This window comes from Vombatus ursinus, unplaced genomic scaffold, assembly GCF_900497805.2.
Source record: "Vombatus ursinus unplaced genomic scaffold, bare-nosed wombat genome assembly UNPS02014773.1, whole genome shotgun sequence".
NCBI lineage: Eukaryota > Metazoa > Chordata > Mammalia > Diprotodontia > Vombatidae > Vombatus > Vombatus ursinus.
This window is the reverse complement of record NW_020954551.1, coordinates 17,835,844-17,863,026: the sequence shown is the minus strand read 5'-3', so window position 1 is coordinate 17,863,026 and position 27,183 is coordinate 17,835,844. Positions and strand designations below refer to the sequence as shown.

Sequence of the window (27,183 nt, the reverse complement as noted above, 5' to 3'; positions counted from 1 at the left end):
TTTATTTTATTTGTGCCTAATTGTTTGTATGATGTTTCTCCCAATTAGATTGTGATCTCCCTGAAGACAGGGACTGTTCTTGCTTTTCTTCGTATCCTCGGTGGTTAGCATAGTGTCTGGTAATAGGCCTTTAATAAATGACCTTTAATAAATCCTTCCTTCCCTCCCTCCCTCTCTCTCCACCCCTCTCTTCCTTCCTTCTTTTCTTCCCTCCCTCCCTCCCTCTCTTCTTTCCTTCCTCCCTCTCTTCCTTCCTTCTTTTCTTCCTTCCCTCATCCTTCCTCTTTCTTCCTTCCTTCCTTCCTCTCTCCCTCTTTCTTTTCCTTCCTTCCTTCTTTCCTCTATCTCTTCCCTTCCTTTCCTCCCTTCCTCCTTTCCTCCTTGCTTCCTTCCTTATTTGTTGAAATAATTATTTAATTTGTGCTCTGTTTTTCTGCCCTTTGGTAGAAATATGAATTTCTATTCTTTATTGAAATTAATAGCATTCCCAGTCCTGATATTGTTTTAAATTGTCCAAAATTTTGATGACATTGCTTATACTTGCATGCCCTTCAGAAAGCTCTATGTCCCTGATTGGTGTGGTAGATTATAGGACATTTTCAACCTACATTCAACCTTTAGCATTTGAGTAATTACGAATATATTCACACCAAAACACTCCTTCGTGTAATTCAGGTGCCAAAGCCTCTTCCTTTACAAAGCAGAAACCCAACTCACAAGCCAAGCACTGCTTGGCATTATTCCTACAGACCTTGTACTGTCAGATTTGGCAAAATCCTTCGGAACCACTTGGAGAAAGATCTTGGGCCTTCTCATTTAATTGTTTATTAGAGGTTGTACTTCCCCATTCCAGCCACCTCTACCATGTCAAAACCGAGGAAACGACTTTGTAAGACCATCAGTTTCAGGAGTTGAATTTGAATGGCAGTAACATTGCTGGGTTTATTGCACTTATGTCCAGATTGTAATGGCAGAATGAGAACTTGCCAGATGTGTTCCATTTGGGGGTCTAGGTACAGTGTTGATGTCTGAGTTTTCAACAAACTAGGGGTTTTTGTGGTATAACAACCCAAAGAAGTCTAGAAACCAACACATAGACTTTTAAGAAGAGTAATTTTTTTTTTTTTTGAAGAAAATTAGCTATGGTTAGGACACCACCAAGAGCCGTTAGTTTCCTTGGTTCCTACTGTAACACAAATGTTCTCTACCCTAACTGCACTATGAACATTATTTCCTTTTTCTGTTGTTTGGGTAGGCAAATTTAAGAAAGAAAGAGGCCATAGTTTTGGGAATAAAATGCAGGTTTCCCAAGATGCATTGCTTTATCGCCTTGCCATAGATAAAGGGTTGAAGTTACTCAGGTTATCGTAAAGTCTTTTGTTGCCTGATTCCTATATCTTAGGCTAAAGGTTTAATTTTTTGAATCAACTTGCTTTCCAGACAGTAAGAGCATGATTTTAAAAAAGTAGTTAAGGTCAGATTGAAAGAGACAATAATGAACTTGGCATTTCTCCTGAGGTTATATCTCACCTGTTAAAGAAAAATGCCATTTTTAATCCACTTCAAATCTGATTGATTTTTTTTCAAATTTGACTAATTTTATATAGCAGTTTTGTTTTGTTTTGTTTTGTTTTTAAGCAAAGTTGGAACTTAGTGCTGTAACTAAAAGGAGAGGTGTGAATTCCCCCATCCCTTGGGTCTTTAGTTTGATTCTCTTTAGAAGTTTACTATGAACAGAACTAAACCAATTTCTAGCAATTAGAAAAATCCTAGTGGAAAAATGATATTGAACACTTTTTTTCTGTTTTCTGATGATAGTATCATAAAATTATGAGCTCCTAAACGACTTTAGACATCATCTGGTAAAAGCATCTCATCTTACAAATCTATGTCACTGTGACTTCCAAGGCTGCGATAGCTCATCAGTGAGAGAACTCAGATTCTAAGCTTCTGCCTTCGTATTAGGTGCTCTTTTCCATGACACCATTGAAATGGAGGCTGTACCACCAAAAATGCCTACAATACCTAGCGTAGATAAGTGCCACAGTGGATGGAGTGATTTACTTAATTTCAGAGAGACCCAAGTTCATAATTTGCCAAAGATACTTAACTTGCTATGTGATCCTGGATAAGTCGCTTAACTGTGACAAAGTATTATAACTCTACATAATATGCATTTACGTATGCATATGTAGATTAATAATAGCTAGCTAGACATCAATATCTAGCTAGATATTATTAATATTCATAAGTATTATACATAAGCTTCTCAATTGTGGCATGGGATCATTTTTAACAATGCTACTTTTGTATCGTCTTTCTGATTCAGAAATTATTTGCTATTATTTTTGTTACCCACTTTACTTAGGGATATAGTTTCTAGGAGTTGGCCAACTCCAAATGTGACCCCCAGCACTTTGGGTGGTTTACATTTCTGTGGAACTGTAGCTTTAAGACCAAGAAACTAAGCAGTTTCCATTTTGTGAAATAATTAATCACCCTGCCCTGAGCTTGTGAGAGGCTAAGTAACCTCCAGTTTTGAGCAGTCTGTGAACAAGGAAGGGTAAAGGTGCTCTGAGAATCTGGCCTGTGGCCTCTGGCATTTCAGGGGGCTCAAAATTCAGCTCTGGAAGATTTCCGGAAGAATTGGTTTGTTTCATTTTCCTTAGTTCTTTTCTGTCAGAAGATTTTAATACTTCTATTGAATTCACACAGGATGCATTTTTGTCTTTCATTCAATTATAGATTCAAGCTAGAAGGGACCTTTCAGGTCACTTAACCCCTGAGGAAAGTGGGCCCCAAAATGTTGAAGTCCTCTGGAAATTTCCACTAGCACATCATGAAGAGCAGAGCCAGGATTTTCACCCAGGTCCTCAGACGACAAACTGGGCTCTTTTCATTGTACTTTCTGCTGCTGTTCTTTCTTTTGATGCATGCAATTTTTAAAAGTTTCTTCAAAATAGACATTAGAAGTTCCAGGTGTATTTCCCAATACTTGGTTTAGGCCCCCTATGTATTTTACACTGACTCTATTGGGGTTTCCTTGAGAAATGCTCACCTGAAAGGCAGAGATCAAAATTTGGATTCTTTTAGCTTCTAATGAGGCTAGATAGTAGGTAGAGTGCTAAACCTGGAGTCACGAAGACCTGAGTTCAAATCCAGCTTCCGATACTTACTTAACTGTGTGGCTGTGGGCAAGTCACTGAACCTGTGATCAGCCTCTGTTTCCTTGTCTGAAAAACATAGCGAACAGCAGCACCTACCTCCCATAGTTGTTGTTAGGATAAAATGAGGTGTTTACAAAGTGCTTTGCAAAGTTTAAATTGCAACATGAATGTTAGCTATCATCATCATCATTATTCTGAATGGAAGCCTCTTTTGGTGATTCTTTTGTTAAAAACAATGGAGGACCCTGTGAAGAAGAGTCTCTAGTGGTTATCAAAGAATAGTTGTATCTTGAATACTGTTAGTTCTGTGAGGCGTGAAAGGGGGTAGCATCTGTCTTGAAGGGAGGGGTAAGTGCTCATACTGATGAAACCTTGGAGCCTAGAAGTATCAGGCCTCCTGTTTGTGGGCTTTTCAGTGGAAGTTACCTCTGGGTGCTTCCTAGCGATGAAAGTTATCAGCTTTTGGAATCTCACTGCAAAATGTTACTTAAATAGTGAATGTTTTGGCTTTAGCCCCTATCTCCTGTACATATTAATTTTTTTATGTTGTACCTAATATGTTATATAGAGTGACTCATAGGTTTTCAAGTAAAACATCCCGATGTAATTAGGGAGATCTAATTATGAATTCTGTGTTCTTATGAAAATATTATTTTTCCTCTCTAAGGGAAAAAAGATGTTGATCCAGTGATGGTATATTTAGAACAGTCTTTCTAAAATTATAGCTGTACCAACAGATACATAAACATAAACTAGTAGCCCAAACCATTAATGAAAGATAAATTGTATGAAGGAAAATGACAAATGTTTATGGTTTAGGGGCAGCATTGAAAACAGAGCATGTCTCCTTAGACGCAGCAACTGTTTTAACAGCTGCATTTTTTCCCCTCCCAATTCTTATTTCAGGTTTTTGAGTCATGATGCAAGAATCTGGGCCTGAGACAAAAAGCAATGGTTCAGCCATTCCGAATGGAGCAGGCAGCGGCAACCACTTATTGGAGTGCGGCAGCTTACGCGAAGGGAGAGCAAACGGCGAGACACCGTCGGGGGAGATTGGCGCGGCAGATTTAGCACATATCCAGCAGCAGCAGGTACTGTGACAGATATTACCACTCTGGCCGCAGAAGGGGAGGCCAAATAAACCACTCTTTAACCCTTGGAAGACTTGGATCTTCGGAGCTCTTTACAATGTAAATGCTTTTAAAGGGGAGTGTGTGTATGCGTGTCTGTATGTATGTGCTCACACACGTGTTTGTGTGCACATGTGTGTATGTGTGCATAGAGATTTTTAACTTTACCTATTTAGCTTTATATACCCCAAGTCAGGTTAGATAATACCGCTAAGTGTAGTTGGTGTGGGCACACATAAGCAATGGAAAAGAGAAGTCAAAAAGAAGAGAATGAAATAGAAGCAAGAGAGACACAGAGACAGGTGGAGATAGAGAGACGGAGATAGGCAGAGCCTGGCAAAAGATAAGAATTGCCTCAGAAGCCACTCAGTGGCACTGTTCCCTTGAGATGCCTTCCACAGATACAAGTGTTCATGAGGATGGATACATATCCACGTACCTCGGAGCCATCTAGAACTGTTTGTCCATGGATGGTGAAATTTCTTTTCTATTCCCAATTACTTACCATCATGGACTGCCCTGGATGGCACATGTAAGTAAGGATTACAGTACTGTTTACTGTCTGTGTATATGTATGAGTGTAAACACCTTAGAGCAGGACAACAGCAATGAAAAATTGCCAGACTGTAAAGCTGACTATGGCCAATATGACTATGTGATGTACCCTGCCAAAGATAACGAAACCTTTCCCCACAAACAAATCAGCTTTGCTCAAAAACACATCATTTTTTTCCCCTTGCTATTGCTTATGGGATCAGCAATTGTTAGATGCCTTCAGTGCAGGAAATACTCTTCCCTTCAGTTAGTTCACTATTTGGACAAATGCAGGAAAACTGTCTGGGGATCCTTACTGGGAGCTTTCATGGGATCTCACTAGAGAAAGACAGGCTTTGGCACAATGGTTTCCTGATTTCCCAAATCATTAAATCCAAGAGGGGTCTGGTAAATATTCTCCCCTTTTCCTCTATAAGGTATACAGTCATACTTTAAAATATGTTTTAATTGTTGCCTTCTCAAAAGAAATTTTCTAGTCATTGATTTCTCAGTTCAGAATGGGTTGTTGGAACCAACTGTTGACTGGGAATAAAAAGGGTGCTCTTTGTGTGTGTGTGTGTGTGTGTGTGTGTGTGTGTGAGAGAGAGAGAGAGAGAGAGAGAGAGAGAGAGAGAGAGAAGAGAGAGAAAGGAAGAGAGGAAGAGGAAGAGGCAGGCGGAAAGGTGTAAACACCCAGGACTTCTGATTAGTACTACTGACTTTTCCCTATTAACAGCATAAAAATGTACCTCCTGCCTGCATCTGAAGAGAACTATGGCTTCTGATATATTCTGTCTGTAAGATCTGTGATGCACATTTAGTCAATCATATAGCCAGGTTCTACCTACTGAAATGTTAGTTAAACACAACAATCCATAGCAGACCTGACTGTGTATTTGTGCCAGGAACTTCACATACTTTACACATGCATCTTGCACAATTGGGACCGAGTGGTTGGTCCTTTGTGGTATCATTCTTCATGGCCTTACCAAGCAGAGGCCAAGTTGGAGCATTTTTTCATAGTGTCAATTGGGATTAGCCTGATGGCTCTTCTATCATAAGCCACTGGTAACCTGTTTAAGATTACATAATTGAATAACTGAAAAATTCATACTTTCTGAATTTTCTTTTTGGTAATTAAACATCATTAAAAACCTTAAAAGATGATAAGGAAAAACTTGGCGGGTAAAGAGGAAGGAAAGTGAACCTTATTAGAAGTATTGGTAGAAAAATTAGAAATTGATGGCCAACTATGTCTTAATTACTGCATTTTAGGTAGAACTATACTTAAAGTAGGTTATTGGCAGGTATGTATGTACATGTGTATATATTTGTGTGTGTGTGTGTTTATTTTCAGTTAGATTAGCTTTTCTGACAATCCGTTATAGCTTGTATCCTTAGTATATTTTGGGAAGAAAGGTGAGCTTCCAGTCATTGGGCAAATTTTTATTTATGAAGTTCATTATAATGCCATGCACTTCTCAGGCTTAACTAAGGCATTTTAAATAAGATATAAGCAACTGCTTAAGTTGTACCTAAATGTTCAATGAAACTTTTAGTTGGTGTGGATAAGAAAAACCTTTAGGCAAAACCCAAAACTCTAGGATTAAAAAGGCATAAGGGACTCAGTTTATCAGAGTTTCTTGAAGCTCAAATCTGCTACAATTAAACAGCTCCAAGAAATGTATGATACCAAGTGTGATAGACTTGGGTTGTTTCAATCATTTTCATCCTACAGGTTTTTACTTGAAGTGAGAATACCATCAGTGAGAAAATCACAGCCATGCTGAATTCATTACTGCGGTAGTCACACAAAACCACGGATAAAATTTCAATAACTGCAGGCCACAGTTGAGTAAACAGTTGCACTGAAACTTAATTCCTGTTGACTTTTCCCTCATTCTTCGCCAGGGGCACATTCTGATTCGTAGTGCAAAGACAACAGGGGTTACAGCTTTGATTAATGTAGGACACTGGAAGAGAATTAGAACAGGAAAATATGTTGGAAGTGCATTCAACACAAAGGTTTGGCTCAAAAGGACGTGATAGCAAAATGAGTTAATTATGCTTTGTGTTGATGAGAAGGTTATGGAATTTTCCAGTTCCACCTCGCTCATAATTGATGATACGTGGAGAAAATTTAGCCAATACACAGTATTTGTCAAGGCAAAAATGTTAGGCCTTCCACGTTTGTTCTTTATTATCCAGGGTAATTATGTATTGTGGCAAATGTCTTTTCAGAGAAGAGAACGTAGACAAGAACCAGCTTTGGAGAATGTCCATGTGTTTTATTGACTAGAAGATACTGCCATAACTCAACAGTCACTGCTCTTATTCTTTTCACCCAAGGGAAGGCACCATTCCCCAGGAGTGGAGAAACTTACACACAATATTCCAAGACCCCTACTTATTCTCTGGTTCATCCATCCCTGAATGAATTGTCTTTACCTTGCTTTCAATCTATGCTTATGTGGAATATAAACCTATTACTAAAAGTAGGTGGGTTTTTTTAAATATGATCTTTTAAAGTTAAAGAACTAGCTCTTTTTTATGCCTTTTTAGTTGTAATAATTGATTTCTAGTTCCCAGCATGCCCCCTCTTAGTCCTAAAAATAGGTCTTACATGTAATAACAAAAGTCCACTTTCTTCCTGCTGGAATACTTGCGCATAGACAGACCTCAGAGACAAATGCTGTTACTTTGTTTCACAGTTATTTATTTGTTTGTTATGAAAGGATATTGAAAAAAATTCAAAACAGTCCACTGAGTTGTGTGGATCCAAAGCTTTTAAAAAGGCTAGAATTTTAGAAAGCAGAATTTTGTTTCCATACAGCTTCAGATGGGAGCATTTACAGATAAGCATATTACATAGAGCATAATGTTTAGAAGTTTCTCTGTATACAGCATATGCTGTCAGGTCAATTAACAGAATGCGTACTAGAGAATGTTTATTCAATAAAAATGAATAGCTGCTAAATAAAACAGCTATTTCTTAACAACATTACATTTAATGTTGGGGGTCCCCCCTTCACCTGGCGCCTACATTGCCTCTGACTCATCCCAGTGAGGAGAGAGTATTACTTCTGTTGTTCATAGGGGCATCTACAGTTTGCTGGGAGGAGGGCGCTTTGTAGAACTTTTGTCCAGAGTCAGTGCCGGAAGGTCAGCTGTGCATTTTATTTATTTTGTTGGTTTGTATAAAACAGAGTATTGACTTCAAAGCCTTTTATGATATTTGACTAAATGGAGCACTTTTTTTATGGTGATTGTTCAAGATGTCTGACCTTTCAATCAGAATGTGGTAAAAGCCGACATAGGTGAAGTACTCTCTTTAAAGGGAATGAATTCCATAGATCGAGGATGGAAGCCACACAGCTTTGCTTATTTCCAATGGAGCAAATCATAAAAGCATATAAAAAGAGTGAATGAGGATGGAGGTGTCAATGAATATTTGAAGGATGTTTTTTAAAAGGAATATCACCACAAAAACGAGGGGAAGAAACTAAAATTCTATGGGTCCTTTTCTTGAGGAATTCGATGACACACTCAAAAGGAAAAGGCAAGAAAGACAAAGAGTGAGCATTAAAGGATCCTAGAACTATGCATCCACTGTATATCTAGAGTATCCAGAAAACCCGTGGCATACCTAGTGGCTCAGCAGTGTCTGTAGTGACTGACATTTTCAAAATTTGTTTGGGACAGATGCCCCTCCTGATCCAATTGAAAAAAAAGAGTTGATTTCATTAGCAAACATTTGTTTCCTGGGATGAGAGGTGCACATTAGGTGTGAGTAGGTTGTAGCACATTACCAAGAAGTATTGCACCAGGTAGGCAGCGCAGAGGGTGTTATCAGACAGAAATATGACCAGGCAAAAAGGCAGGTTGGTCACGTACTGAGGGCAAGAGATGGACAGCACGGAGGCTCAATTGGTGTCCAGGAGGTGTGCCATGGAATCTTGCAGAAGGCTCCCAGAGAGCTTCACGGGAAGAGGAGTCAGGGACAGGGACTGCCCATGTGGATGAATTCACGTACTCATCAATGTATTGAAAATCTAAGCAAACATTTGAAAAATGGAAACTATTTCAACTCTCAACTCATCTTGGTAATTGAAGCAAACGTACAAGAAGGGCACCAACTTTCCTGCAGGTACTTCCAGTCTTCACTTCCAAGGAAAAGACTATATAAAGCATTTGGATGGGTAATGAGAAAGCATAAAAAGTTCTGTATTTATCTGTCTATCCATCTATCTGTCTGTCATTTCTTTATCTCTATCCATCCAGACATCTATGTTTGTTTATCTGTCTCTACATTTTTCTATATCTCTATCTATTCATCTATCTGTATCATCTGTCTACCTATCATCTCTATATATCCATCCATCTCTCACTCTGTCTGTGTCTCTTTGTGTCTCTTTTTCTATCTTTTTTGCTTCCTCTTCTCCCTTTCTTGCTTTCCATCCATTTTGTAAGCATCCTCTGTACATTTTCTCCCCTTCCACTATCAGTAAGATTTTGGTTCAACTCCTGCCTAAGACACTTTTAGCTGTGTGATCCTGAGCAAGTCACATAACCTCTCTGGGCCTCAATTTCCTCCCCTGTAAAATGAGGGGGTTGGCCTTGATAGCTGCTAAGGCCATTCTAAGCAGCTCAAAATCTCAGTTGCTCAGATGCTGAAGCAGAATGATACAGCTTCTGTGTTTTCTGACATAGCCTCCAGAAAGGGCTGGTACTGGGAGAATGAGGATGCCCTTTCTTACATCACTTCTCAGTTCAGTAGCCTCACCTGTGTTTCTGGAGAATTGGTGGTGGATTTTGCCATGAGTCCTTTGAATTGGGTGCATGACCAGTTCCTTCCTGTCGGTGATCTAAGCAGCCAGTTGTTGGAAGTCTCCTTTTCTTCCATCTTGGCTGGAAGAGAAGAGAAAGGATCAGGAGCAGAAGAACAGTGGAATTCCTTTTTTTCCATGACGGGTGGCCCTCATGCCCTCCCAGCCTTGCAGGATAAAATGGAACTGAATGTTTCTAACTATTGCACTGTTTTTTTAAATGTACCCTTAGTGAAGAAAATACTGATGACTAGAAATTTTCCATTTGCACGTAGATGGTGACATTTTATAGGAGACTGTTCCCCCTACCAAAATGTCAATTTTAGCTACATTAAAATGGAAACATTCAAACATCTGTTTTAAAAATCCAACAACTGACTTCTTTTGGGCAGCCTATTGTAGTGAATAGAGCACCAGACTTGGAGTCAGGAAGACGTGAATTCAGATCACCTTACAAAAACTTCCTAGAGGTTTTCCAGTGAGCAGCTATGTAACCTCTTGGAGGTCCAGGCTCTTCATAGGGATGTTGTGAAGATCAAGTGTGCTAGTAAGGAGAAAGTGCTCTATAGAAAGTACTCTTAAGGTGCTAGACTAGCCATTATTATCATTCTGAAATTATTTGTTGTATTTTATGAAAAGTACACTGTGACTTGATTTTTGAAAATAATTTGCTTCAGTTTTCCATCCTGTCAGTTTGAAAGTAGGGTGTACTTACGGGTCCTGTGAAGAAAGGTTGTTATAACCTGGGAGGTAGGAGGCAGCCGGGTCCCACAAGGAGAGCACTGGTATTGGGATGAGGAAGATCTGAGTTCGAGTTCTGACATTTTCTGCCTGTGTGACCTTGGGCAAGTCATTTCAACTCTCTGACCTCTGTGTCCTCATCTGTAGAAAGAAGAGGTTCACCTAGCTGACCTCAGAGATCTTTTCTAGCACTAGGTCTGGAGTAGATATTTTCATGAAATTCAATCACCCTTCTAATTCCCAAGCATTTGGTTTTCAGTAGGTGTAGAGAGTAAAAGAAAGTCAAGTGAGTGCAACAACCCAAAAGAGTGCTAGGAATTCTGATTCCCTCCCTGTTTCATTGTGTGTGAAATGGATCCTTTGAGCTTCTCTGAAAAGCCCCATACTTGGACATCATAATTTCAAGTACTGACCCAGGAGCTGAAACTCCCTGTCTTTTGTCACATCAAAATTCTTTTTGAACTTTTAGGTGGTAGGTATGAGTCTAATAGTCACTTGTTGACAGACTAGCTGCAGACATTGCACGGAGTTTATTCTGCAAAACCGGCAGACTGCTATCTCTTCTCTTAAGGGGGAGAAGCCCCCACCGCACATGGCTGTTTTGCAATTGCTTGCATTCATTGACAGCTAATGCTGAGCTGGCAGAATCAATGTTTGTGTAATGTAACCCTATAGCTTGCCCGATGGAGTGGCGTGTACTCTGAGCGTGCATGGATTATTTGATAAAAGGGGTTACAAGGTGACTGCTTTTATGACAAAGGGGAGTAACAATATAGATGCCGGGTGTATGAGAGTGAACTGAACTTCATGTAAGAAACTTTCTTTTCATCATGTTTTCTTTGAACTGAAATAGATTGTAACAACCAAGTGTCAATTGTAGCTTTCTGGAGACTTTTGTTAAATGCTGTTTGATTTGGGGCCACATAAATCGTCTGTTCCCTTTCCTTCAATAAAATTAGATGAGTTCACTCACATGTTTCTCTATTACACGTCCTTGCTTGAGGCAAGAACAAGTCTATTTGATAAAATTGTGGCCCAGTGCCATGTGTTTGCATGGGGTTTCCTCAAATTCAGTCATTTAGCAAGTATCTATTGAGTGCCTACCACGTGAGGCCCTTTGCTAGGCACTGTAGGATGGCACGGCATCCACTTGAATTGGACCATGTAGACGAGTCCTGGAAGGGGTGATTTGAATGGCAGGTGGGGAGAGATTTCTGATGGCCCTGATTACCAAGATCCAAAGTCTGGATTTTATCCTTTAGGCAGTGGGGAAACATTGGCAAGGTTTAAACAGGGAAATGAAATAATCAAGGAATGAGATGATTAGTGTGGCAAAGTGTATCTTGGACAGTTTAGGAAGACCATGAGGTGGAGGTGGTAAGAAAATCATTTGGGAGGCTATTTCTAGTCCAGGTCAGAAGTATTGAAGATCTTTACTAGTATGGTGGCAGCAGTGACAATAGAAAGGATGAATGAGAGAGAGAGACTGGGGGAGCTCAAAAAATCAACAGAATTACACAAGTGAAAAAGCATTTAGTAAGCACATTCTGTGTGCCAGGCACTGTGCTAAGTACTGAGGATACAAAGAAGGGGTAAAGACAGTCTATGCCCTGGAGGAGCTCATGATCTGATCGGGGACATGGCATGAAAACAACTGTGGGCAAACAGGATGAGAGCGAAGACACAAAAAAAACATAACTGTGAGATTTCAGGACTGTAACAGAGAGAACAGTGATACCCCAGACAAATTACAGACACAAAGGAAATTCTTTTTTCTTTTCTTTTCTTTTCTTTTTTTTTAAAGAAGCCGCCATAGGGTAAAGTTTTATCATTAACTACAGGCTAGTTATCTCATTATACTATAAAGAGAACTTGTTTGTCTTTTTTTTTTTTAGTGATACATTTTTTATTCCTAGTTATTTACTAATGAATGTATCATAAAGTCTGATGAGAATAGGCGATTAATTGCTTTTTAGTGTTTCTATTGATCATGAAATGAGCTTACCTCTTTTAAGGACCAAAACTACTGATTGATAATGCTTTTATTCCATATTGACATAAGCTGGTTAGAGTGAATTTGTATGTAAGACCATAAGGTGAAATTATTGCATGTTGCGTTTCTTTTGTTGAGAAAATAGAGTATGTAATTATTAAGCTGCTGAGGCTATTGAAGAGTCACGTTAGAATATTGTTTAATCTCCCCGAGATTGTCAGAATGTAATATTATTTGTGACTTGAAGATTAGCTTGACTTTGAAGGGAAGAAAGGTAATCTTTTTCTTTGTCTCAGTAATCCTTAGTAGAGCACATTTCCTTTTTTGTTTTTATAATTTTTAAATTCTAAATTCAATAACCACCAAAGAAAACATTAAAATAAACGTGTTTTTTTTTTTTCTTTGGTGAGGCAGTTGGGGTTAAGTGACTTGTCCAAGGTCACACAGCTAGTACATGTCAAATGTTTGATCTGAGGTCGAATTTGAACTCAGGTCCTCCTGACTGCAGGCCGGTGGTCTATCCACTGCGCCATCTAGCTGCCCCCAATAAACATGATTTTTAAAAAACAGATCCTTCATATAAAATGACCTCTGCATTATCTATAGATTTTTTTGAAAATATATATATATACATATGTATATACATATATATATATATTACACACACATTAACAAATTAACAAGAAAAGTATCTACTTCAGTTCTGTGATTCCTGGTTTCTTTGTCTTCTGTTATTTTCTCCTGAATTGTATAGTATTGCTATTATTAATTATACTAAATATGGTTTTAGTTAGCATGTTGATTGTTCTGATTCTGCTTTTTCTCTATATCACTTCACCTCAGTCTTTAGCTATTCCTTTGTATTCTTCATATTTGTCATTTCTTGTGGCATATTAAGAATTCATTATTTTGGCAGATCACAGAGTATTCAGTCATTCCTCAATTATTGGACATATGAATTATTTCTAGATTTTTTTGTTATCAAAAGTAAAGCTACTGTACATAATATTTTACAGATTTTTTTTTCCTCTGTGGTTACTAGTCATGACATAAGATTAGTTCTGTAATTCTTAATGTATCCAAAAGGGATAAGGTAGGCACTTAGGCTGTCAAAGAACTTCAGATTTTTACTATGTTATTAGACTATTACTTTGACAGGTTCCCCCCCCCCATAATAATTAAAAAAAACCAGAAAAAGCTAAACTAATGATGTTGTCTTTGATGATGATGATGATACATATCTCTTCCATTTGAACATGAGTTTCTTGAAGACAAAGATAGTGTTTTTGACTTTCTTTTTTTGTTTCATTCCCAGTAATTACTTAGCATAGTGCCTGGCAGGTAGTAAATGTTTAATAAATGCTTGTTTGTTGACTGACTAATGATCAAAAATCCCAGTGACTTCCTTTACCATCCTCAGCCACATCTAAATTAAACTCTCAAGTACCTGGGCAATGCAACCCTAAAATTGCCACCTAAGTGAAATGTACTTCTTTATGGGAAGTGCCACCTTTGTTCATCAGATGAGGAAAAGAACAAGCAGCCCCTACCTTATGCCATAACTTACTGTTTTTATCACGTCCCTTATCCTGTCCTGAACTTCTCTTATCTCCCCACTTGGCCCAGAAGGTGACATGATGTCTTTTTAGTCATTCAAATCTAATAACTTTTAATCTGAAGGTTAAGTAGTGAGATATAAACTAAGAGATGATAATATCAATTTTATGTTCACTGAAGGGCACAATATACCTCTTTCTAGTAGAGGGAAAATTGTGCGGAAAATGTCTTTTGCTTTTCAATAGAAAAGAGTGCCAGTTGGAGCCAAAGAAAAACGGTTTGGGGAAAATTAAATAAAAATAAGCCATTCCACCTATATAGTGTAACAGTGGATTTTTCGTTATGACAATTACTAGGCATTAATTTTTTTTCAGTGTAACATTGGGGGAAGGTTTCTGTTTTTATAACATTCTGTATTGACTACAGTGGTCCTCGTTACTAACTCAACCAACCTTTTCCAAGGTTAAAGACTGAGAGGGAATGACATAATGCTCATCCTTCCCTTGACTATTTTGGGTACTAATGCATATGATAAATAACATGGTGATAACGTTACTTACCTTATTCCATGCTGTTTCTGTTGGTCGAATTCCGTGCAGCAGGAAATTTGTGTGCAGAAATTATGGACTGATTCTGTTTTTGTTGGGGTGAATCTCTACTGTGATTTTTGTGTGTCATCATTTATCAGTCTGGGGCTTAATTCACCAAAAACAAACAAACAAATACAGAGAGTAGATAGAAAGTCATACTCAGATCCAGGAAGACTGAGGTTCAAATCCCATTTCTCACATATGCTGCCTATGTGTGACTCTGGGCCCAGGCCCCTGCCAAAAACTGCAAGCTACAGAATAATCACAGACCTCTGTTGTGGAGAGTGTTTCCTCAATGGGAATTTCTTACAACAATGAAATCACATATCTGGACAAAAAAAATTAACCCCCCCAACTGAAACAAGTAAAGAATTGACTATAAAAGGTGAATGGGTAGCAATTTTTAGATGAGGATGGGGAGGCACATCGCATAAAGTATGTAGCTTATGCTGTGTGTGTTATTCAAGGCCAGTGAGTCAAAACGAGTAAGATGTGAAGGAATACTATGGCAAAGCCAAAAGAACATGATTCTGGTAAAGTAGAAAACTCTTAAAAACCCCAAATTTACTAAGAATCCCCCACTTTTATCAAAGTTTTATGCATAGAAACATTTAATTGGTTGCATTTTTACCTGTAAAATACAGAGGGTATTGCATTCAGTTTTTAGGAAATGTCAATGGAAAACAGAATGACAGAGCTTCATTGAAGAATGGCCAGTGGCTCAACTCGGCATCTTCTTTTCCCTTTCAGGAGGATGCTAGTAACTGCCCATTCCTTTGGCTCTTCTGAGCAGCCCTTAGATGGGCTTGGTAAATTGGACTGTTCTCATCTCTGAGACTTTCCTAGCCTCTTAAAAAAATATGAACGAACACACACACACACACACACACACACACACACACACACACTCTCACACATTCACACATCCCTGAATTGTCAAAGCATGTATGCTGGGGCTAACTGCCTAATCAAATGGTGGGTTCTTAAAATGCTTCCCACTTTATTTAAACTAGATTTTTTATGGACAAAATATCCACTCATTTATTACTTCATTAATTCATTCAGGAAATATTTATTGAATACCCATTGTTTTCAAAGCATTGTGCTCAGCATAAGATGCAAAGGTTAAAGAAAAAAATTCCTCACCCTTAAGTAACATGTAGTCTAGTTACTTTTTAAAAAAATACACACATACACATGCATGCACTGTCCTAATAGTCTTAGTGCAGTTTTATACTTAATAACCATTAAAATATGCATTTTATATTATATGTGTACATGTACATGTACATGTGTATATGTACATATACATACATACACACTTATATACATATAATGTGAGTTTATGTATGTGCATGAGTGAGTGTGTGTAATAGTACTTGTCTCCCCTTTAGAACATAGACTCAGTGCAACTAAGGCATAATTTCATTTATTCTGCTTGTAATCTCTAGTGCCCTGCATCTAGTAGGTATTTAATAAATATTTGTTGACTGATTGATTGATTTGGTAGGGCTTGAAGGGAACTGAGAGGCCATCTAGCCCATTTTACAGTTGAGGAAACTGAGCACTAAGGAGTTTAAGTGAGTTACAGAAGATCACATGGACACTAAGTGGTAGAGGTAAGGCTGAAATCCAGGCCTCTAACTCTGAAATCTCTTTCCCGCTGCATCTCAAAGCAGCCTGTGATAAATACTTTAAGTCTGGTGCAGAGTATGACATGATAGAGAAGGAGAGACATCACATCTGACAAGCGATGGATCCAGGGAGATGTGGCATTTGTGCTGGGCCCTGATGTTTGGGTTGGGGTTGAAGATGTAACCTGATCTAGTGGACAGCATGCTAGACTTGGTCTTGGGTAACTCTTGGTTTAAATTCCATTTCTTACTCTTAAGAACTGGGCAGATCAGAACCTTTCTAAGCCTTGGTTTTTTCATCTACAAAATGGGGACAGTATTTTTGTGGCATCTATTTCAAAGGGTTGATGTGAAGGTCAGATGAGCTCATGTCTGTACAGTACTCTGAAGGTCTTCACACAGTATGGCAATATCAGTTGTTATTAGGGAAATTTAAGGTAGAGTGAATGGAGGGCTGAAGCGCAGGACATCAACAGGCTTGGGAGGAGGGCTCAGAGCCTATCAGATACTGATGTGGGATAGAGCTGGAAAGGTAGACTGGGACCAGATTTCAGAGGACCTTAAATCTCAAAGCTGATTGGATTTTATTGCATAGGCAATAACTGCCCGCTACCCCTTTTTACCTCAAGCAAAGAATGGGAGGCTTAGTGTCACTTGTCCTAGACATAGTGGTTCTTGGCTTGTGTGCAAAAATTCCCACTTCCAGCCCTCCTAGAACCCCTTTCAGGTCTCTGACCTGAAATCCAGAACTTTATCCACTGCAAGATGTTGCCTGGTTCTGCCACCTTGGAAATGTAATTGGGAAGTGCCCTAGCAATAGCCTGTCTCAAGTTAATATAAATTTATTGAGCACCTATTATGTGTAAGGAATATAGGTACTATGCCAGGCTGATATTTGGAGAAGTCATGGTACAGCGAAAAGCACGTTAGACTAATGGTCAAAGGACCTGGCTGGAATTTTGACTTTGCCACTTTCTTCGTTTGTGACTTTGGATAAGTCATTTTAACACCTCTGAGCCTCAGATTTATCCTCTGAAAAATTAGGGATCTGACTAAAGATCTCTTCCTGCTCCATATCTATGATTCTTTGATAGAAAGCAGTATGTAATTTTGTCCCTGTCTTTAAGAAGATTACAGATTTTGTCTGTAGAGCCTTGGACAGTGCAGTTATCTGTGTGTGTGCCCTAGTTCTTTCCTCAGGGGTAAGCTTGAGGATAGAGGCTCTTATTGCCTCCAAGTTCCCAACATGGAAAGTTAATGATTTGCTTGCATAGGAGATATCATGGGCTAATTGCATATATAGGAGCTGCATCTATTTTCTTTGAGGGGTTCACTGCTATCACCTCAGTAGAAGAAGGACCAGTTGCATGTACCTTATAGAGATGGTAAATAAAAAAAACTGAAAACATTTGGGACTGGAAAGCATCTTGAAAATTATCTCACTTAATAAATATGTATTGATCAAAACATTGTAGGGGATCCAAATCAGTTTCAGACATACTGTCAAAGTGCTCAGATGCTTGTTCTAGGAAAGAGGAAATGAGGCATTTCTTCCTTTTCTTCCAGTTCAGTCATTCAGCAAGCTTTTATTTAGCAACTACTTTGTGCAAGTGGATTATGCTAGGGATGGCAAAAAAAAATACTCCCCCATCCAACCCTCCCCACACAAACATGCTCATGATTGAAGATGTATTAGTCTTAAAACATCATGGTATGGTTTCATTCTTCTACTTAACCTGATATCTCTTTGTCATTCAAAGATTTGGACTCGTTACTCAATCAGAGTTGCAAGTGCTTGATTACATACCTGATAGAAATCTGAAATGCAAAATATACAAGGGTTTGAAACGAATGTTTGAGTAAGATCTGTCCTCTTATGGAAATGTTGCCAAAGAATATGAACAGGTTGCTGTAGTATCTGTGTCATTTTAGTCTGACTTTTGTAACTATCAGCAAATGCAAGCATTCCGTTAAACACAGAATATGAACAATGATCATACGTTAAAAAACATAAACACCAAATTATGTACTGTTGGTTAAAAAAGAAATAAATCCACTTTAACCATAACAAAACCATAACAAAAGTCCCTGTTGACTTCTCTGACCCCTTCTGCTCTCTTTCTCTTCTATGTATTTTATTTAAGATTTTTAAAATTCTAAAGTTAGAATCCTTCAACAAAAGCAAAAATTTACACACACAAACAACTGTGAAAATGACCATGCACAAAACTTTTATCTAGAGTTTTAAAAATCTATATATCACCTTAAAATAATAGTACTAGATACTATTTTTCCATGCCCCCTTCTGAAGGTTTTTACTTCTCTGTGTTTTGTATTATTACTATTGTTTATTTTTACATAGTCCTCATTGATGGGTATATTGCTATGCTAATTCTGCTCTGTTCAGTCTGTATCCTTTTCCATAAGTCTTTCCTCCTTTCTTTGTGTTATTCATATTTCCATTTTTATAGTATAATAATATTCCCTTATCTTGATATACCACAATTTATTCAGCAGTTTCCCAAACATTGTCCACATTGGTAGTTTCTAGCTTTTTCCTGTTACACATTAAGGTGTTATGAATGTTTTTGTACAGATGTCTCCCACTCCATTTCCCTGCACTTTTAATAACATCCTTAGTTATCAGTCCTGGTAGTCTTAGTGGGACAATAGGTCATAGGGACCAAACAATATTGTTACTCGGGTCATCTCTTACCACATTGTTTTCCAAGAGTATTTCACCTTTTCCCAGCTTCTTCAATGCTATTAACATGTTTGATGTTCCGTAGAAAGACCTTAAAGCATTATATAAATGCTAGCTGTTATTATTATTATTCCACAGCCTCACCAACATTGAGTTTTATCCTTTTTGATTATGTCAGTTTAGAAAGTTTAAGATAATGCCCCACAAATATTTTTTCTATATATCTGATTATTTGAGAGTTTAATCAAATTTTGCCAGGTTGATTGACAAGTTTTCTCCTTTGAGAGCTATGTTCTAGTCAGAGAATCATAGGAGATGGCCGAGGCCATCTTGACTGATCTATACTGCAAGAAACATATGCAGTACAAATATTTGACATTGTTCTTTAACCATTTCTCCACTTAGTGGAATGGGCCTTAATCTTAGAACTTTATTTGTTTTTAACAGTTCCTTAAAGGGTTTGGATATCAGGTTTTTGTCTGTCTGATAAGTTTATTGTCCTCCGCTGCGGCCCTGTCTGTGCCTTGTCATTTTGTGGAAATGAACCTGGATTTTTGAAGCTTGTGCCAGCAGAACCTGGGCTTTGGCAGATCTTACCATGATGGAGAGGGTTTGATTGTCTGCCAAGGAATAGACTGCATAAGGTCCAGAACAGTTTTCTGTGGGTTGGTGGCAGAGCAGGGGATTTTTCAATCACAAAAACTCGTTACGACCAGCTTTGGTGACTGAAACACCAGCACTTGATAAGATCATAGGTCATTGAAGTTAATTTCCCATGTATGTGATTGGATTTCATATCAACATGCTGAGAAAATGACTAGTTAGAACTACAAGGGGCTTTAAAGTCTTTGTGTATGTCATAGACCATTTAGAAATCTGGTGAAGCCTGAGGACCCCATCTCTGAATAATGTTTTAAATGCAGAAAAAGAAATCCATAGGATTACAAAGGATACCAATTAAATGGGAATATATTCCCATGCCAGTTCACAGACCTCCTAAAATCTATCCATGGATTCCTTGAGTGTGTGTGGCTTCTACAAAAAGCGAAGAGCTCCCTACCTATATGCTGAACACTTTGGCAGTTTACGTTTTCATGAGGAGAATCAAATCAGCAGCTCTTTCTTGGTTGTTATGCAAGTGGAAGAAGAAAAGATGAAGTCAAAGTCATTGACCTCGAAGTAACTTTGATTGTAGTTGGAGGAACTAAAATTAAAGCTTCATTTTTAAAAAAATTGTGTGGAATTAACTAAAAGATGAAGAAAATAACATGTTTGTATATTGTACAACAATGTACAATTGTACATTGTTTATGTCATATAATACACAGAGATACAAACAAACACAACATAAAATTGTTGTCTAGTCATTTCTGTTATGTCCGACTCTTCATAACCCCATTTGGGGTTTTCTTGGTAAAGATACTGGAGTAGTTTGCCATTTCCTTTTCCAGATCATTTTACAGGAAACTGAGGAAAACAAGGTTAAGTAACTTGCCTAGGGTCACACAGCTAGTAAGTGTTTGAGGCTGGCCTTGAACTCAGGTTTTCCTGACTCCAGGCCCAGTTCCTATCCACTATACCACTCAGCATAATTAATTCCCACATGAGGGGTCTAAACAATAAGTAACTTAGGTTTTTAGAGAAGGCAGAGACCCCCTTGTGATTTATATTAACCTTTTCCATCAGGTTGTAACTTGAAGTAGACACTGGAGATTGGCCTGTGTCCCATCTAAGAGAAATTTAGGCTCATTAACATACCTTGAGTTTTAATTGCTTTGGAGACTTCTTGGCCTTTCTTCAGTCCATTTTGATATGAAGTGGGCACTATGAAAAAGTAGAGGCAAGTTCTGAGTAAAGACCACCATAGATTTTTTTTTCTGACTCTAATCATCTGAATTCATTGGTCTTCAGGAAATTGTGCAAAGCCTATCTGTCTGCACAGACTGTTGCCTGATTGACAATTGGAGATTAGACAGGATAGAAGACACTTGATATTTTGCCATTAGCATTTGATAATTTTTGTAAATTTTTTTTAAAGTTACCTCAGTATACTATGATCTTGTAAAAATATCAGAGATAAAAAGGTCTAATTTCAGAATAGTTATTGCTTCTAAATTTAGAAGAATAACACTGTTATTGATCCAAGTGAAAGTGTGTCATTCCCCTTTATTGAGAGCCATGAGCTTCAGTAGGTGAGAGTACCACTGAACTTTGCCCTAGACAGACCACATCTGGAGCATTGCATTTAGTCCTGAGCAATTTTAGGAAGGACATTAATAAGTCGGCCAACCAGAATGGTGAAAAGTCTCGAGTTCATGCCCTGTGAAATGTGGTTTTAAGGAACTGGGAATGCTTAACCTGGAGTAGATCAGATGGAACAAGGGATATGGTAGTTGTCCTTGAACATTCAAAAGGCTGTTCCAGAAAAGAAAGTTTTCAGTTATTCTGCTGAACTGAAATAAAAAATGAGTAGAATTGGGAGGGTTGTGTGCAAGGTGGAAAAGACCATATCTGTCAATAAAAGCATCCTAGCCGCTGGAGCTATCCAGAGGTGAGATGGGCTGCCTTGGAAGCTAGTGAGTTTTTCCTCCCTGGACAACTGAGGCAAAGGCCATACAAAATGCTTACTTTGGCATTCAAAGCCCTTCTTAACCTAGTCCCTCCTACCTTTGCAGTCTTCTTGCACCTTCTGCTACACCGTATACTCTTTGATCCAGTGACACTGGCCTCCTGGCTTTTCCATAAACAAGAAGCTCCATCTCTTGATTCCCGGCATTTTCCTCAGCTGTCCCCCATGCCTGGAATGTTTTTCCTCCTCGTCTCTACTTACTGGTTGCCCTGACTTCCTTGAAGTCCCAACTAAAATTGCATCGGGAAGCCTTTCCCAACCCCTCTCAATTCTAGCACCTTCACTCTTTTAATTTTATCCTTTTGTAGCTAGTATGTCCATATTTGTCTGCTCCTTGCCACCATTAGATTGGCTCCTCCTTGAGGGCAAGAATTGTCTTTTGCCTTTTTTTGTATCCCTAGTGCTTAGGATAGTGCCTGGCTCTTAGTAAGAGCTTAATGAATATTCATTGACTAACCAACTGGCCTCTTAGATCCCTTCTTACTCTAATTATGTTATGATTATATCATGGATAAGGCACTGGACTTGGAGCCAAGACTTCCCTGGGTTCAGATCTCACCTCATACATTCATTTAAAAGGTGTTTGAACTCTGGGTAAGTCACTTAATCTCTCTGCCTCACTTTACTTGACTGTAAAATGAAGAATTTGGACTAGATATTAGCCTCTAAGTTTTGTCTTGTCCAGGTCTTGCTTTTTTTTGAGTTCTGTGTAGAGTGGCAGTCAACTTGGATATCAGGATTAGTCCATTTTATGCTCGATGTGTATTTTATTGCCTTTTTTAAAAAAAAATGTCTTAGTCATTAATGCCTTAGTCTCATTTTATATATAGGAAACTGAGGTCAATGTCACCCTCGTACTAAATAGCAGGAACAAGATTCCAACTGTGGACTCTCCTTCCAAAATTCGGTATGTTTTCACTGTGCTATACTTTCTTCATACATACATACATACATACATACATACATATATACTTACATACACACACACACACACACACACACACAGATTTTGAGGAACTCTTCACTTCTCTACAGGAGGCAAGATACCCCTGTGTTCTGTTTTCTGAAATAAAAATAAAAGATTTTGACTCCAGACAAATAAACGTTGACTAATCTGATGTTCTTATCACAACCAAGGAGCAGCTTCTTGAGTTTACAACCATGGCGATGCAGAAATTGGGGCACACATTTTTCCTTCATATTCCCATGAGGGCATGGTCACAAAGGAGAAGAAAAAGGAAACTGGATTTCCCCCCTTTACTGGTCAAATGTTATTTTTTTCCCCGTATTGAAACATACTCAAGTGCTCATACTATCCACATTCTTTCTCTTCTAAGTGAGTTTTCTTGCTTTGGGGAGTCAAGAAGAGGAGATTCATCTTATTGATTCCATAACTGTTTCTAGCAGACAGTTGAGTTGAAGGGCTAAGTCTTCTCCCATTCAGAGAAGTTACTGAGCCATTCCAAGGCAGTGTGTGCTCCCTTCACCTGACCTATTGTCTTTTAAATCTAGGATCATTGCCTTAGAGAATTTTGAACTGGTAGAGACTGTTTAATCTTGTTCAGTCATCCCCCTCCACCTCCATTTTGCAGATGAGTAGACTGTGACCCAGAGACATGAATAGACTGTCTAATGTTATATAGGTAACAAGAATCCCACCAATATTGGAACTGATGACCACTGACACCAATCTCAGTTTTAGGGAACCATAAGAATTGATAATTGAGAATAAAGCAGGAAAAGCCTCACTGAGAAGAGAGGACGGGGATCTACCTCTCCATTTAAAGGCTGACCTCTAAATTGGGATTGCAAGGTTGTGGAACCAGTTCATGTAGCCAATTAGTGGACTAATTTACCCTTTTAGAAAAGAAAACAAGAATCTTAATAAATACAGTATTTCTTCTCTATACCTACTAGCAGCATTACTGAAGGGCTGTACACACAAATGTTTTAAATTTAGAGGCAGAGTTAAGGTCACAGTTTGCCTCCAGAATCTGAATTGAATCAGGGTTTTATTTCAGATAAAATCTTTGGGGCTCATAACTTAAAAAACACAACTTTTACTGGCATTACGCAATTTGCCATGGGTCATTTAGCAAAATGTTTGTATATGTAAGCCCAAGTTCTTCTTTAAAAAGAGAGTTTTGCAAAATCCAGGTGGCATTTCAGTTTATATTTAATTTTAATTGGGAATCAAATACAGGCAAGAAAAAAAATCCATCATATTTTCTTTACTGAGTTGTCCATTAGGTGAAAAGGACACCATGAGCCAAATTTCAAGTATTTTTTTTATTTTATTGGAGTACACATTTTTCTGGGATTAAATTGTTGTACGTGCATTTTTTTTTACATATCTGAGTTTTTACACATGGCAGTGATTTTCATGTCTAAATCCTTCTTATAGTCCCCCCCCCACAATATTTTCCATGAAATTAGTACCTAGCACCAGGGAGGTTGAATAATTAACTTGTCCCCATAACGAATAATTTCTATAGGCTGCTGTCTATTGAGATCTAATTGTTTCTTTGTTGTTTATCATCCCAGAACTGCCATCTGGCCAGGGCTCTGTCTTTTAGTTTTTGGAAGACCTACTTTAAGACCTTTGGGGGATAGAGAATAGGTTAAAAAACAACATTTGGAGCCAGGTTATTAGAAAGGCCTCCAATTTGTGACTATAACTAGTTACAGGTGGACTTGTGATGCCCATAAAACAGTGGCACAATATTACAGCAGAAAAGGGGCTTGCTGCTGATTCAGCTGGGAGACCATGGAGCTGAAGTCATTTAAATTTGCTCATTTATGACCTGGCCCACCAGACATGGCATCTCCTGAAGCTTTGGAGGGAACTATGGTATTATGTTGACCAAGGGTCAGGTGGAGTTCACTTTTTCAATGTCGTCAAGTTTTTAGAATTAAATGCATCACATCCTTCTCTCCTTCCCTGTTTCCCATCTTGCAGATCGTTGCAAACAAAGAACACGCATCAATTGAAATGTATCTCACCGACCAGGAGAACATTGTACACAGTAACAGCAATATTGTTACAATGATGATCAAATGTGAAAGACTTAGCTACTTGGATCAATAAGTGATCCTAGACAATTTCAAAGAATCCATGATGAAAAATGCTTTCCACATCCAGAGAGAAAACGGAGGAACTCGGAGTATAGACTGAAGCATGATTTTTTTTTTCTTTATGTTTCTTGCTTTTATTTATTTTTTGGCAATAGAGCTAATATGGAAATATGTTTTGCATGATTTCACATGAATAATTGATATCATATTGCTTGCCTTCTTAGTAGGTGGGGGAAGGACTGAAGGAGGGGAGAGAATTTAGAACTCAATTAAAAAATGTTAAAATAAATAAAGCTTAAGAGGAAAAAGAAGAAATATATATAACCAAAAGTTAACAGGAATGATTTGCTTACTATGCTCTTCTGAAGTAATCTATGCTCCAATTGCACATAAAGACAGACTTTCATAATAACGAATGTTTTAAAGGTGAGGGTAGCATAGCTCAAATTATAATGTTTTTATTACCCTATACCCTGGGACTCTCTCTTGCAACTGAATGATGACCAAGTTGCCTTTTGAATAGAGGGCAGCATTGTGTAATGGAAAGAGAAGTTGATTGAGAGTCAAAGGACCAAGGTTTGAATTCTAGCTATGCTGCTCTCTGCATGGGTGAGCTTGGACAAGTCACTTTCCCTCATTTGGGCCTCAGTTCCTTATCTTTAAAGCTGGTCAGAGTAGATGACCTTTGAGATGCCTCTTGTCTCTAAATCTATCATCTTATGACGAGTCATTGGAAACAAATGATTCATCAAATAGATGAAAAGCAGCAATATTTTGGCTCCAATGAATGAACAAATTTTTAAAAATTAAAAGTCATTATTACTAATTTTTATTAGTTTGAAAGTGGTAACAGGTATCTACTTTTACATGAATTCGGACATTGTGGTGTAACATAGAGGGAAGACCAGATTTAGGGGTGGAAGAGCTGAGTTCAGATCCAGTCTTTGCCACTTAGTACCTGAATAACCTGGGGCCACCCCTTGTCATTTTCGAATTTCAGGGTTTTCCTATAAAATGAGGAATTGGACTAATTGGCCTTGAAGAACACTTCTAGCTCTAGAACTGTATTTCTGTGATTGTTCCATTTCAGTAGTCATAGCTTATGAAAATCTTTGTTTTCTTCTATAGAGATGCTACCCTTACTCATCTTCTATCTTATGACTCGAAATGCCAATTTTTTTTTAAAGATTGGACCTGGAATTTCATTTATATGGGAGTATCAGCTGAAAAGCTCCCTCTACCAACACAGAGCACCACTTGCTCTGAAACTTTCCATCCTAAGAGCGTTGCCTATTACACACAGATACCAATGACTTGTTCAGGGTCACACAGCCAGGACGTGGTAGAGGTTGAATTACCTTTCAGCTCTTCTTGATTCCAAGGCCCATTGGCCATCTGCCATGCATATGATGCTGCCCCTCGTCCCAAGAAGAAAAACCAGAAAATGGAAACTATGTTGTTTTTAGGCCTTGCCTACTTTTGATTAATGTGTCTTAATGTTTTAGGTTGTTTAAGTGGGTTTTTACTTTCAAGTAACAATACTTCATAGGCTGAGGTTTCTCCTTTCCATGTGAAATTTGGCTTCTTGCTTCTCAACTTTTACTATGAATACTTCAACAGAAAAGTCAGATGTGGTGGCATCCAGGCAAAAAAGAAAATTAGCTTAATTCTGCCTACTTCTAAAAAGGATGTTAAAAATGGCAGCTCTTTGTCTTAGTCCTGAAACAAAAGGAGGCCAACGGTGCTTCTGACAGAGTTTACAGTGTCCTAGAAACAATAAACTCAACATTATGGTCCTGAGATGGGCCATGTTTAAGAAATTGTATACTGCTTCTTCTCAGTTTCCTACCTCCCTAATTAGTCCTGGCAATGGAATTGTTAGCTTTTAAGATACGGTAAATATGGGTCTATTAATATTGCTGAACATAATACTCAACAAGCTACAAGAAATGCTGGTAGCGGGAGATATTTTATGGACAACTTAAAAGCAGGCCGTTTTCTGTTTGACAGCTTTGCCTTTATTGCTATTGTGTTTAGGTACACAGAACTGGAAGATTTAAACTGTAAACTTTCTCCAGGTGCCTGGAACAGCTGTCAGTGACTGACAGGACTGGGGAATACCTTCTTTGTTTTTTTAGTATTAGGTGACATGTTTGAACCCTTTTCCCAACCAAAAGAAAGCATTTTAAGTAAAATATTTCTGGTGCCTTGTATTTCTTGAGAAATTATTCACCCTACTCCCTCTGACTAGTGAGTTAGTTCTTTTGAAGTTGCCACACTTATTTTCATTGTTTTAATATGTGCAAAGAGTGGTTTATTATGCTTTCAGAGCATTTGGGCCTGTTGACAGTGCTCTCTGAGCTGTATTTCATGGTATTTTTTTAATGTTTCTGTGGACCACCTGGTTTTCCCCTAGTTGAACACCACCCCATTCAACAAAGACCAATCACTTAACACAATAAATAAAAGAAATTACTCACTAAAGATGTATCATCAGACTTACGGTAGAAGTGTTAAAGATTCATAACCTACAAGTCAAAATATGTACTTTTCCTTGGGGAGAAAAAAACTTGTACTATGCTTTTGTTTGGGAAGTAGTTCTG

At 38.2% G+C, this 27,183-nt stretch overlaps 1 protein-coding gene across 7 annotated transcripts in view; it reads left to right on the top strand.

Annotated features, from left to right (window-relative positions):
• FOXP1 (forkhead box P1) overlaps window positions 1-27,183 on the top strand; it is a 684,561-nt gene that overhangs the window by 405,561 nt on the left and 251,817 nt on the right. For 6 of the 7 annotated variants that reach the window (XM_027864120.1, XM_027864124.1, XM_027864123.1 and 3 more), the window contains one exon: window positions 4,074-4,258. In XM_027864120.1, the coding sequence (XP_027719921.1) occupies window positions 4,085-4,258 (174 nt within the window). In that variant the 5' untranslated portion in view covers window positions 4,074-4,084. Of the gene's footprint in view, window positions 1-4,073; window positions 4,259-4,593; window positions 4,600-27,183 lie in introns of all 7 variants that reach the window. The other variant, XM_027864125.1, reaches the window with a different exon arrangement.